At 56.8% G+C, this 11,587-nt stretch overlaps 1 protein-coding gene across 6 annotated transcripts in view; it reads right to left on the bottom strand.

Moving 5' to 3' along the window:
- Positions 1–730: 730 nt before the first annotated feature.
- Positions 731–11,587, bottom strand: part of KIF13B (kinesin family member 13B) — a 209,474-nt gene continuing 198,617 nt past the window's right edge. For 5 of the 6 annotated variants that reach the window (XM_086414759.1, XM_086414760.1, XM_086414761.1 and 2 more), the window contains 2 exons: positions 7,630–8,476; positions 731–5,378 (listed from right to left, as the gene is read on the bottom strand). In XM_086414759.1, coding sequence (XP_086270885.1) covers positions 5,092–5,378; positions 7,630–8,476 — 1,134 coding nt within the window. In that variant the 3' untranslated portion in view covers positions 731–5,091. The remainder of the gene's footprint in view (positions 5,379–7,629; positions 8,477–11,587) is intronic. The other variant, XM_086414763.1, reaches the window with a different exon arrangement.

Genomic DNA, 11,587 nt, shown 5'->3' with positions numbered 1-11,587 from the left:
AGGCACTGGCAGAGTGACTCACCGATGTGGGGCCACCAGCGTGCTGGGCTGACCACGTCCTCGCGGGGAGGGCGGGACCCTGGGGCCACCTCAGAAGGCCTGCTCCTCTCCCCAGTGCTGTTTGGGTCCTCGCTGGGTGCCACGTCCTGAGGATGCTGGCCTGAGGCAAGCAGGACCCAAAAGTTTGCCATCAGTTTCCACAACCTGTGGAGATGGGACCTGCTGGCGCCCACAGCCTTAATCCTCCTCCCCCGAACCCCTTGCTGCAGGGGCTTTGAAGGTCCGCTCACCTGTGCAGCAGTGCAAGGAAGCCCTGCTCCCTGACTGCGGCGTCTGACATGGGGTGCGGCACGCAGATCCAGGGGGACACAAGCCGAGGCCCAGAGCCGGGACATGCCTGCTCCCAAAAGTGGCCTTCCACTGAGTTAGCCCAGAAGCTCCAAGTCTAAGGTCATCAGGAAGTTTCTGTTGGTCCTTGGCTCCTGAAAGATATCTCAACCGACAGGCCACAAAACCACATACGTGACAAAGACCGCCGGGCCTGGGGGTGTGCGCTCAGGGGACCTGCTTCTGCCCTGAGCCTCCCCTCTTCCAGTCTCCATGCTGAAAAGGCCCGCCCCATCACTCAGAACCAGGCCACCCCAGCCCCTGGGGGACAGTCTGGAATGAGCCCAAACACCCCTGCCTTGGTGGGGAGAGGGGAAAGCAACAGGAAGACCACAGACGCAGGCAGGAGATCATCTGGTTTTATTTAGAGGCTGTTGGTCATATGGTGGGAAGGCATATAAGGTACAAAATTACAGACGTTTAGTTCACTATACAATACAAATCATTAAGTCTTTACAGGTCATTACAGAGTCTTTGGGTTTTTCTTAACTCCCATTTCACGTGTAGGAAATCAACAACCCCCCAATCAAAGTCACTTCCTTGTGTGAACCCATCGTATTTACAGAACTCCACACGAACAAAGGCTCCCAAATGCCCCCGACACGATTAACGAGCAGCACGCAGAAGGACGAAGGGTTCCTCCGAGAAGGGTGCACACAGGAAAATGGGGGTGGGGTCTCAGGCTGCACAACCTGTCCTGGAGGTGAGGAGTAACAGACAGACAGACGGAGCGGTGACCCTGGGAGGTAGAGAGGTTGTGAGCACAGGCAGGCCTCCGTCAAGGGCGGCTCATCTTAGCCCAGAAAACCTCCCCATGGTTTCACAGACAAGGGAGCTTAATCCAAGAGGAGGGAGAGTAAGGAAGGGGCGGGGGGTGTGCTGAACATTTAAGCCTTTCAGACTCCTCAGGGGCTGTTCACAGCTCACTAAGCACACAGGGCCCTTCATGCCAGCCTGGCCCACCCTACTCAGCCCCACAGCTGGGCTTTCTCATCCTCCTGCTCCCTCTGGGCATCTCAGCCACGCCCACTGCCTCTCCACCCCAGTCCCCTGGGGTCTGCAAAGCAGGAGGGCTCCCACCCCGCCTTGACTGTCCTCGGGGAGCCTGGAGCCCCACACCACTCCTGCTGTCTTACTAAATCCCAGGGCCTGATTGGCTGACATTTAAAATGAGGTCTGTCTGTCAGGAAGTCGAGGACAGAAGACAGAGGGAAGGGGGCCCCCTTCCCTCCTACCCAAACACTCTCCAGCCACACCCTACCCCCAAAAACCTCAGGGCAGCCCTTCGCCCTGCAGCGAAGGGACTGCAGCCCTTCAACTCACAAGCTGACATCAGTCTGCATCGAGGAGCGAGAAGAAGCATGACAGCCTGGGGCAGGGCGAGCTGCCTGCCCCAGCTACAAGAGGACAGTCCGCAAGCCCCCAGGAAGCCGGCGACAGCGACAGAGGGGCCAGGGCATCCCAGGAGCCTGCTCCAGCCATACACACCGACCCAAGGCGATGTGGGGTCGTGAAGCAAAGTGGGGAGTGGTCCGGGGGGTGAGGGGGGTGCGAAGATAGCTGTCCCCACATGCTGTGAGGACACAGCAAGGCCGCCACAACGCACTGTGTTCTCCCAGAGCTCCCTCACTGCCCTCAAGGGTCCCAGGCCACCCAAGGGCCAGAGCAGGGCCAGGAGAGCCAGGCCAGCCACTGCCCTGCCAGCAGTGCTGACGAATGAGGGTGCCTGGGGCAGCCTGCGTGTTGACCTGGCCACAAGGACAGCTCACCAGGATGACCAGTGACATGGCCTTCCTAATACAAGCATGGGCCCAAACTCGCTTCATTCTGAGAAAACCCCAGGCGAGCCGGGGGCTACAGACTTGAGAGCAGCAACAGAGTTTTCCTCACGAGAGGAAGGACCACCTCTGCACACAGGTGTGCACACCCCTGTGCACACAGGGGGGCTGCGGCCAGTCCCAACAGCACGAGGCCAAGGGCTCTAAGGAGATGCTGCCTCACTGGGTAGGGACGCCAGGCCCCGGTGAGTGCAGGGCAGGGCCGGTGGGAGACGCTCAGGCAGAGGGAACTGGGGATGTTTGAAAGGCAGGCCCCAGGAGGAGAAGGGGGTCCTGAGGCCTCCCGGGACAACAGGGTTGGAAGGAGCTGACCCACATCACCCAAGGCTCCTCTCAGCCCCGCAAGCTCCAGCCAAAAACCTGCTCAGGGCAGCAACCCTGCTGTCATCTCATCCACTTTAGCTCAACCAGCAACAAAATGAGCGCAGCCCCTCGTCCCCCAGCTGACCAGCCCAGGCCGGTTCTGCGAGGTTGTGACGCCCGTCGCAGGGCAGATGGGCCCCAGCAAGTACTGGGCTCCGTCCATGAGGATCACAAACACCCCAACCACTTTCTGGTTCCCCACATTGTCTCTGCAAGTGTGGGGTGCACGACTTTCTGCCCCCAGGCAGCTCACGGGGGCTCTGGGAGCAAGGGCTGCCCTCCCAGGGACAGGAGGGTGTCCATGGAGAAGGATCTCACACTGGAAACAGGTCTGAAGGCGAACGTCTATGCTGGGAAGGAGGTTGTGTAGAAAAGCTGACACGGAGTTAAGAGCACTTAGTTCAGGCACACACCTTGCCTGGCAGAGGTTCCCCCAGCAGACCAGTGGAGGATAAGGAAGGGAGTGCCAGGGGTGGCCCCACAGATGGGACCCCTGGCCCCCTGCAGACCTGGGGCTCCGGCAGCCCTGGCCCCGAAGGAGACAGGTTTCTTGTGGCAGAGGGCAAACCACCAGCCTGGGAGCTGCACCCAAGGGATGAGGAAGATGCCTTCTGCCCGGGTCAGGGCAGCTGTCAAGGGGGAGCCCCCCACCCCTCCCCAGAACCCCCGGCCAGCTGTCCGCTGGGGCAGCAGATGGGAGCAAGGGCACACCGGGCCAGGTCACTAAAACCTGCAGACTCCATGCCGGGCTGCTGTGCCCTGGGCAGGCGGAGGTCCAGGTGGGCTGGGAGCTGCTTCTCGGGGACACAGAAAGAGCCGGGATGGGGAATCAGAGCCTGGGGCTCCCACACACTGGAAAAACCAGTAACTCTCCTTGGTTTCAGTCTGCTCACTGTGAGAACCCTTCCAGGTCCCAAGCTAGGAGTATTTATTGAGATGAAGGGGTGCGATCTTAGACTCCCGGGCCTGTCCCCCATTCTAAATAGGGCCAGGGCAGCTTGGGGTAATGAGATCTTGTTCTGGGTGGGCGAGCCCATGGCCGGCAGAGCCTACACGCAGCTCTGTCCTATCCTGCGGTCCCAGAGGTGACAGGAAGGTGCCTTGGCGTCAGCACGCCGGATCGTGGAGGCCACTTCATCCGAGCTCCTCCTGTGGAACCAGGGCCGCCTTCAAGTGAGGGGCTTCACGTTCCTAGACAACCGAGTTTTGTTGTTCTTTTTTTTCAAGCTTTCTGGCTATCATTTTTAAGAGTCTAAACACGAGAACTGAAAAGGCAGCCTAGAATGTTGTGTGCAAACTCCAGCTCCGAGCTTCCACCCTCAACTACACGGTGTCCCCAAATCTTGCTCACAGCACAGGCCCAGTGGCTCCCGCGAGGACAGGCAGGGAAGGCAGCCGAATGTTCGTCACCACTGACCACCACCTTGGTAATCTGAGACGCACTGATGGAAAAAGGGCTCAGGGCCAGGGCTGTCTGGCCCATGGCTCCTAGAGGTCCCCAGGGGTGAACCCCGCCAGGCTGCAGCCCTGGGCTGAGCAGGCATCAGGGCACAGAACTGCCATGAAGCTGAACTGGTCTAAGGACCCTCCCAGACCCCGAATTGCACCAAGGAAGGCCGTGAGGCCTCTGAATGCAGAAGCACAACCACCACCTCCTCCCGTTTTTGCTGTCAGCTGAGAGTAAGGCCACTTGTGCGCCTGTGTTTAAGACACAGGGAGGAGCTGAGTGTCCTCTGGCCCCTCCAAGACCCCCGTGTGAGGCACCAGGCTGGCCGTTCCACAGCGGTCATGGAGGCCAGTGATGTGCAAGGTGGGCCCTGGGCACTGGTGCTGGGCGGATGATTGTGGCTCGCAAACAATTTTAGATTTTGAAAAAATAAATACAAATAAATATATTCCAGGAACTCTGTTAAGGGAATAAATGGCAAAAAGAGAAAACTTTCCAGGTATAAAGATGCTGAAACACCCACAAAGACACCCCTAAGAAACCCTGTGGAAAGAAAGAGGGAAAGAACGGGCAGGCCCAGGGCCCAGGCACTTAGAGGAGCCAGCACTTGGGGGTGTTGGGGTAACTGGGGTGCAAGCCAGGACTTGAGGCGCTGGGGGCCACCTCCATGGGAGTGAAAAGGCACTAGTTAACAATTATGTCTTAAATTAAGAGGTTAACGGGGTCACCAGAATAGAACAAAGAGCAACAGCAGCCATGAGTGGGCAGCCCAGGCCCAGGGACACAGCGGGGACCTCACTCTGGGCTTCTGAAACCTTCCACCTGAGGTCCAGCTGAGATGTGCCCTCACCCCCTGGGGAGAGGGTGAAACGGTGGGGGGGTGAGGGGTGGGAGGGCACCAGCCCACGTCACCGTGCAAAAAGCATTCCTGGCCTGTCTCCAGGGAGAGCGGCTGGAGGGGCCCCCAGGACTGCCCCCGCAAAGGCTTGGAGGGGCCCGGTGCCCAGTGCCCTCTGCCCATCACCCCGGAAGGATAGGAGGCAACTGCCCCGCCGCTCAGCTGGCCCAGGACTTGCGGTTCTCGGGGTTCCCGTGGCCACGCTCGGCCCGCAGCGCCGTGCCCTCGGTCTTGGCAAGCGCTGCCGTCAGCGAGGCCAGGTTGGTGGCAGAGCTGGAGAGCGGGCCACTCCTGCGGGGCTCGGGGGCGCCCTGCAGACGGAGCCCCGCGCTGCGCCTCCGCCCCGCGCCTGCTGCCCTGCGCACGCGGCCCGGCCTCACCAGCAACCCGTAGCCAGGGTTGCACTTGAAGTACTGCTTCCCGCCGATGGAGCCGTCATTCTTACCTGCGGAAAGAGAGGAAGGTATGCAGGTGGCTCCCAGCCCCAGGGGACCCCCGTGCGCCCAAGGAGCTGCACCCTGTGGAAGGTGTGGGGCCCCGGCAGTGCCTCCCAGGCAGCACCGGTGATCACTGCAGACAGATCCCTGTGGCCTCAGATGCCACTTCTGATGCCCACGTGCCAAAGCAGAACCCCTCTTCCCCCTCGGCACTGACCGTTTTCAGTCTGGACAGTCAAAATGCAAACCAAGCAAGGAGGTCGTAAGGTAGAATGATTATTTTTTCTAAATCTATTGGATGGGAACTGGCAAATTACCAAACTGAAGCTAGAGAAATGGGCTTCCCTGGCGGCTCAGTGGTAAAGAATCCACCTGCCACGCAGGAGACTCGGGTTTGAGCCTTTGGGTCAGGAAGATCCCCTGGAGGAGGAAATGGAAACCCACTCCAGTATTCTTGCCTGGAGACTCCCATGGACAGAGGAGCCTGGCGGCTATGGTCCATGGGGTCGCAAACAGCAGGACACAACTGAGAAACTCAACAGCAGCAGCTACTGAGCTGTCACCCTGGTGTGTCAAGGTGGGGAGAAGATGTTTCCTTCATAAAAGCAAATAGAAAATGCTTTAGGGTGAAGGCCAGCACAGGGCAGGGGGACGAGGAGTGGGTCCCTGATGCCTACGTGTCCACCAAGCTTCCGCTCAGGGAACGGCTGCCCCGCCCTGGGACACACTGGCAGGGGGGAGAAAGGCAATAAGGCTGGCGGAGCACAGCGTGTTGGACGCAGAGAGCCCCCTGTATCTCAAGAGAAAGTACGTCCACAGGAAACCTAGATGAGTACTCCCCGCTGCCTCCCTCGCAATGGCTGAGAAGTGGAAGCAACCCAAATGTCCATCAACTGACAAGTGGATGAACACACGGGGCATCCTTACAACGGGATCGCATGGGCCATAAAAAGGAACGAAGCGCTGACAGGCCGCGACCGGCTGAGCCTGGGGAGCTCGAGAAGGGAGATAAGCCAGCCACGGAAGCTCAGGCCTTTATGACTCTGTGAATATCCAAGTCCAGATTAGGACATTTCATATCAATTTCAACAACCAGTATAGATTCATGGTTTACCTGGGGCTTGGGGAGGTGAGTGTCTTGCTAATCGACATACTGCTTCTTTTGGGGGGTAATAAACCCATTGTAAAATCAGGTTGCACAACTCTGGAAATAAGTAATAACTACTGAACTGTACCCTTTAAACTTCTGGATGTTTTGTTATGTGAACTGCATCGCAATCAAACTATTTCCAAAAAACAAAAAAACCTGCAGTCCATTTGCTATATACAGTGTAGCTAGATCTAGAGGGCATTATGCTAAGTGAAATAAGATAGAGAAAGACAAATACTGTATGTTATCTCTTACATGTGGAACTGAAAAAATAAAGGACTATAACAAAACAGAAGCAGACTCGCAGGTGCAGAGAACAAACTGAGGGTCACCCGTTGGAGAAAGGGAAGCGGGAGGGGCAAGACAGACGTAGGGTATTAAGAGGCACAAACCACTGCGTATAAAATAGGCTACAAGCACACATTATACGGCACCTGGAACACAGCCAGTGTTTTATAATAACTTTAAATGGAGTATAATCTATAAAAAATCTGTATCACCAGTTTGTACCCTGGAAACTAATACTGTAAATCAACTGTATCTCAATTTTTAAAAAACAACAGGAAAATAATTATTTAAGCCCTGCCCTCAGTTTTTCTGCAAATGATGATGTCTTGGCTTGGAGGCGAGCCGTTCTATACAGGAGACTCACCTCTCCTTCCATCCTCCTGCTGGGGGCCCAGGAGCCTGGGGGTGTCTGGGGAACACCTGAGGCATCTGAACCTCCACACGGGCATCAGAGTTTGTAACCTGAGCTAGCACAGCACACAGAGCTGCCGTGACAGCTCAAACGCAGCTGTTTCTGTGACTAAAAACTAAACTCCAGAATTTAAATTCATTGTCGAATTAATATTTAGTAGCTTTCAATGACTGTCGTACGTTTCTGACAAATCTCTACAGGTTAAAAAAAGAGAGAATCTGACTCTTAAAACACTTAGGAGAGCCTTATCTAGAGAAAATTCCTGATTTTGAACAGTGGCAACTGCGGGGCTCAGAGAGGTCAACGATGTGCCCAAGGGCATACAGCAGGTGCTTGGCAGCGACCACACTTTTCGGCCAGACTGCAGTGGGCATGGGGGCAGCACCTGTCTCAAACTAGCATCACTCACCTGAAGGTAGGTCCAGCTCCACTCCAACCCAGGTGCCCTCCTGAAAATCGGTGGGCCCCACGTATCTCACGATGCCCGTCTTGTTGGTGCCCACAGTCACATATTCTCCTTCCTTGAGCCACTCTGGGACCTCACTGGCTTCTTCAGAATCCGAGGAGACTTCCAGCTTTCCCAGGGCCTGAGCCCCAGCACTGCCGTCCCCCAGGTCCCTTGAGGCCAGTGGGTCCTCCGCTGTCCCCAAGGGGCCACCGGGGTCCCCGCCAAGCATGCGCGTGAACGACTTCAGCTCCGAAGTCCGCACCTTCTTGATCCTGAACGGAGAGGTGGGAGCGGGCGGCTGGAACCGGGGGTCTGAAGGCGGGGGTGGCCTGGAGACGTCGGGCTCTGGGCCGGCCACTGGTTTCCCCTGGGGCTGGGTGTCCTCTGGCTTCTGCGGGGCGGCAGGGTAGCTCCTGCTCGCCTGGTTGGGTGGTGGCGGGCCCGCTGCCTGGTTCTGCTTCTCTGCAGACGCCCCGGCTGGGGCCAGGGCTGCCCCGCTGCCCGCTGTCTTTCCCTCCACCGAGGCGGCCGGGGGCTCGAGGGCGGCCAGGCCGGGACCCGGAGGGGTCGAGGCCATGGCATCCAGACCCGGGCCACAGGCGTCTGACAGGGTGGCAGTGGAGACGCTGTGTGAGAAGTAGCCGCTGGAGGCTTCGCTCAGGGGGCTGGGGGGCCCATCCCCACCCTCAGGGGCCGGGGAGGTGGGTGTCACTCTCGGGGGCCCATCACAGGTCCTGGGCGCAGGGGTGGCTGGCAAGGCCACAGGCATGCTGGGGGCCACGCGCAGCCCCCCATTCTCCTGCTGAGCCTGGAAAGGGGAGAGCTGAGAGTTAGGCATTCCTCCCCAAAGCCTCAAGGCCAATCCTGTTGTCGTTGGAGACAGACAGCTCTGATGGTGGGACTAGAGTGGCCTTGCAGCAGGGTGGAAGGTTCCCACATCAGCCTCTCCATGCAACCTCTGAGCACAGATAACAGAGGCCAACAGTCTGCAAGCCACTGCTGCCCCTCCCTGCCCTGACCCGGGCTGAGCAAGGCAGCCCCGAGTGCCCCTCATTGCCGCCCCCTTCCATAAGGCACAGCTCCTATAGCTGCCTATGATAGTATGGTTTCTAGTTAAGAATTACACATTTGGTCTTAAATGTCTTATTTTTTGGTACAGAACTCCTAAAACCCCTGGGGTTTCCCAAATGCTATAAAGGTTTCCTGATACTCCTAACAAGCCCCTTACGACCACATCTAAGTTTATGTTAAGGGGGGTGACTTTTGGAAAACTCCCAAGGAGGGGCTGGTTGCCAAGGGGACCAATCACATGACTAGAAGGGTGTAAGTTTCCATCCCATCCCTGACCTCTGGGAAGGGGCTGGAGGCTGACTCACTCAGCAGTGGCCAACACTTTAATCAACCATGCCTATGTAATGACCTCCACAAAACCCCTACAAGAACGGGGTTTGGAGAGCTTCTGGGCAGGAGAACATGTGGCAATGGGGGCAGAGCACCGTGCCCAGAGAGCACGGCAGCGCCCTGCCCTTCCCCTGCAGGTCTCTCCCACCTGGCTGCTCCTATATTACATCCCTAATAAACTGATAGCCTAGTACGTAAAATACTTCTCTTGAGTTCGCTCCAGCAAATTCACTGAACCTGAGGGAGGGGTCAAGGGATCCTCTGGTCTGGACCCCGCAGGACTTGGCATCTGAAGTGGGGGCAGTCTTGTGGGGCAGAGCCCTCAAGCTGCGGGGATCGGATACTGTCACCAGGTAGACAGGGTCGGGGCGGAGTTAACTGTGGGACACGCCTGCCTCGTGGTGGGAACGATGACGCGGGGCGGCAGCTGGGCAGTGTGGTACAAGTCGGGCAGGAGAGCCTTCACATAAAGCATGGTGCATGTGAATGCCGGACTCCCTCTTACACCTCCTGCACTCAGGCCCGGAGCTCCTCTCTCGGGAATGGACCCCCCCCACCCACCGCCCCCGTCCAGCACCAACTTCCTGGGGAGGCTGAGAGGATCACTGGAGGCCAGCAGAGCACGCTGCTCCTGCAGAACTGAAACGGTGGCCTCAGCGAGGGATCCGGACGAGCCAGAGCACAGCTCGGCAGGAAGCAACAACCGTGGGGCCTGTGGGGCAGGAGGCAGGGGAAGAGGAGGGACAGAGGTTGCCTGTAGGCTGTCCCCTTCCCGAGAGGCTGTCTTTTGAGACGCTGCTCAAGGCTGGTCCCACGGCCCGCATCAGGGTCTCCGATCTGGAGACTCGTGGGCCGAGGAGCAGCCAGCCCGGTGAGCAGGGCTGAGTGAGGCCGGAGCTGCGTTGGGCTCCCCGCCTCTTAGCCCTGGGTCTGAGTCACTCCAGCAGAGCTCCACGGCCCCGCCGTGCTCTCGGGTGTTCCTGCCGTGATAACTGCAGCCACCGGAGAAGGCAGCAGATTATCTTTCTGTTCCCGGTGCACATTGACAGGGAATGGGAGACGGAGTGGGAAGCGGGCTGTGGGGCGAGAAGGGTGCTGCTCAAAAAAAGAAATATGTTCTCAATATTTACGGAAAGATTATTTATCTTACAGGAATGGCCATTTTCCATTTGAAATACAGGATTTATTTGAACTGGGAAACAGCTGAGATCTATAAGTCTCTTACAGTTACTTGGCTTAACTCAGCAGGTTGATAAATCATGCATTTTCACGTGAATCGCCATTTATATTCCTGTCTCCGGGGGCCCTCCTCCCCCCACAAGGCACACTCTCAGGGTACGAAATTAACGGCACCTCTTGAGATTAACAACCCACTTTTGTGATGGATCTCTGGGCTGCAAAATTTACTAAATCCAGTAGATCAATAACTGTCACCAGCATAAATACTCTAAAAGATGAGGCAATCCTTCAATCATTTTTCTTTCGCAACTTGTACATGTTTTATTTATCCTTTTCTATTCTATTTTTAATCTCACTGACCAGGCAGGGAAGAATACACAAGCAAAATTTAGGAGACTCTGAAATCTGAACAGTAACCACGGTTCTGACATAGTCTGCAGTTCCCTACTCCCTGGGGATAAGGCCGTCCCCCCCAGTTGCAGGATCTGCTGAAGGAAAGACTTAGTCCTGAGGAGTGGACGGCCCAGGGACAGTGCCTCAGAGCCCCATCAGCTTCTACCCCATCAGTTTTCACTGTGTCCTCTGATGCGGGCCAGGAAGGACTTACTTTACGACGAGGCCCAGAGAGGCTATTCACCCAAAGCCTCCAGTAAGGGAAAAGCTGGGGATCAGAGGTCAGATCCACAGCAACAGGAAAGAGGAGATGGTTGGGGAGGGTAGTGGGGAGGAAGAGTTGGGGGGTGGTGCAGAAGGTGAGCTCTGATTACCCCGGTTCTTGGTTCTTTCACGCTGAGCCAAGCGCAGCTCTGATCCTTCCGCTTTGGCACTGTGGGTTCCCACTCAATTGGAGTTGCTATGTGAGTGGGAATCTCCCTGCCTCTCTGGGTCACAGTTTAGCACAGACATTCCTAAGGCTACCGGAAAACCTGGATCTGAGCAAGCCCGCAGGGAAGCACCCTTGTGTAAGGGTCTCCCTTTGCCCCACTGGCCTGGGAGTCCCACCCAGATCTGCCTTGAGAAATCATCAACCCAACTCACGGGGGCTGGGGCGGGGGCAGCTCTACCTTTGGTTAAATTTGTGAACACCTAGGATTGAAATGGGCCGTGCAGAAAGGAGTGAACTCTTGGATATCTGAATTATCTTTCAATTATTTGGCCTCTTTTGCTCCTGTTTTCGGAGAAGGCAATGGCAACCCACTCCAGTACTCTTGCCTTGAAAATCCCATGGACGGAGGCACCTGGTAGGCTTCAGTCCATGGGGTCGCTAAGAGTCAGACACGACTGAACGACTTCACTTTCACTTTTCACTTTCATGCATTGGAGAAAGAAATGGCAACCC

This window comes from Bos grunniens, chromosome 8 (genome assembly GCF_055505025.1).
Source record: "Bos grunniens cultivar Pamir isolate PY7600 chromosome 8, Bosgru_T2T1.0, whole genome shotgun sequence".
In the NCBI taxonomy this organism is placed as follows: Eukaryota; Metazoa; Chordata; class Mammalia; order Artiodactyla; family Bovidae; genus Bos; species Bos grunniens.
This window is presented reverse-complemented; position numbering and strand designations above follow the sequence as displayed.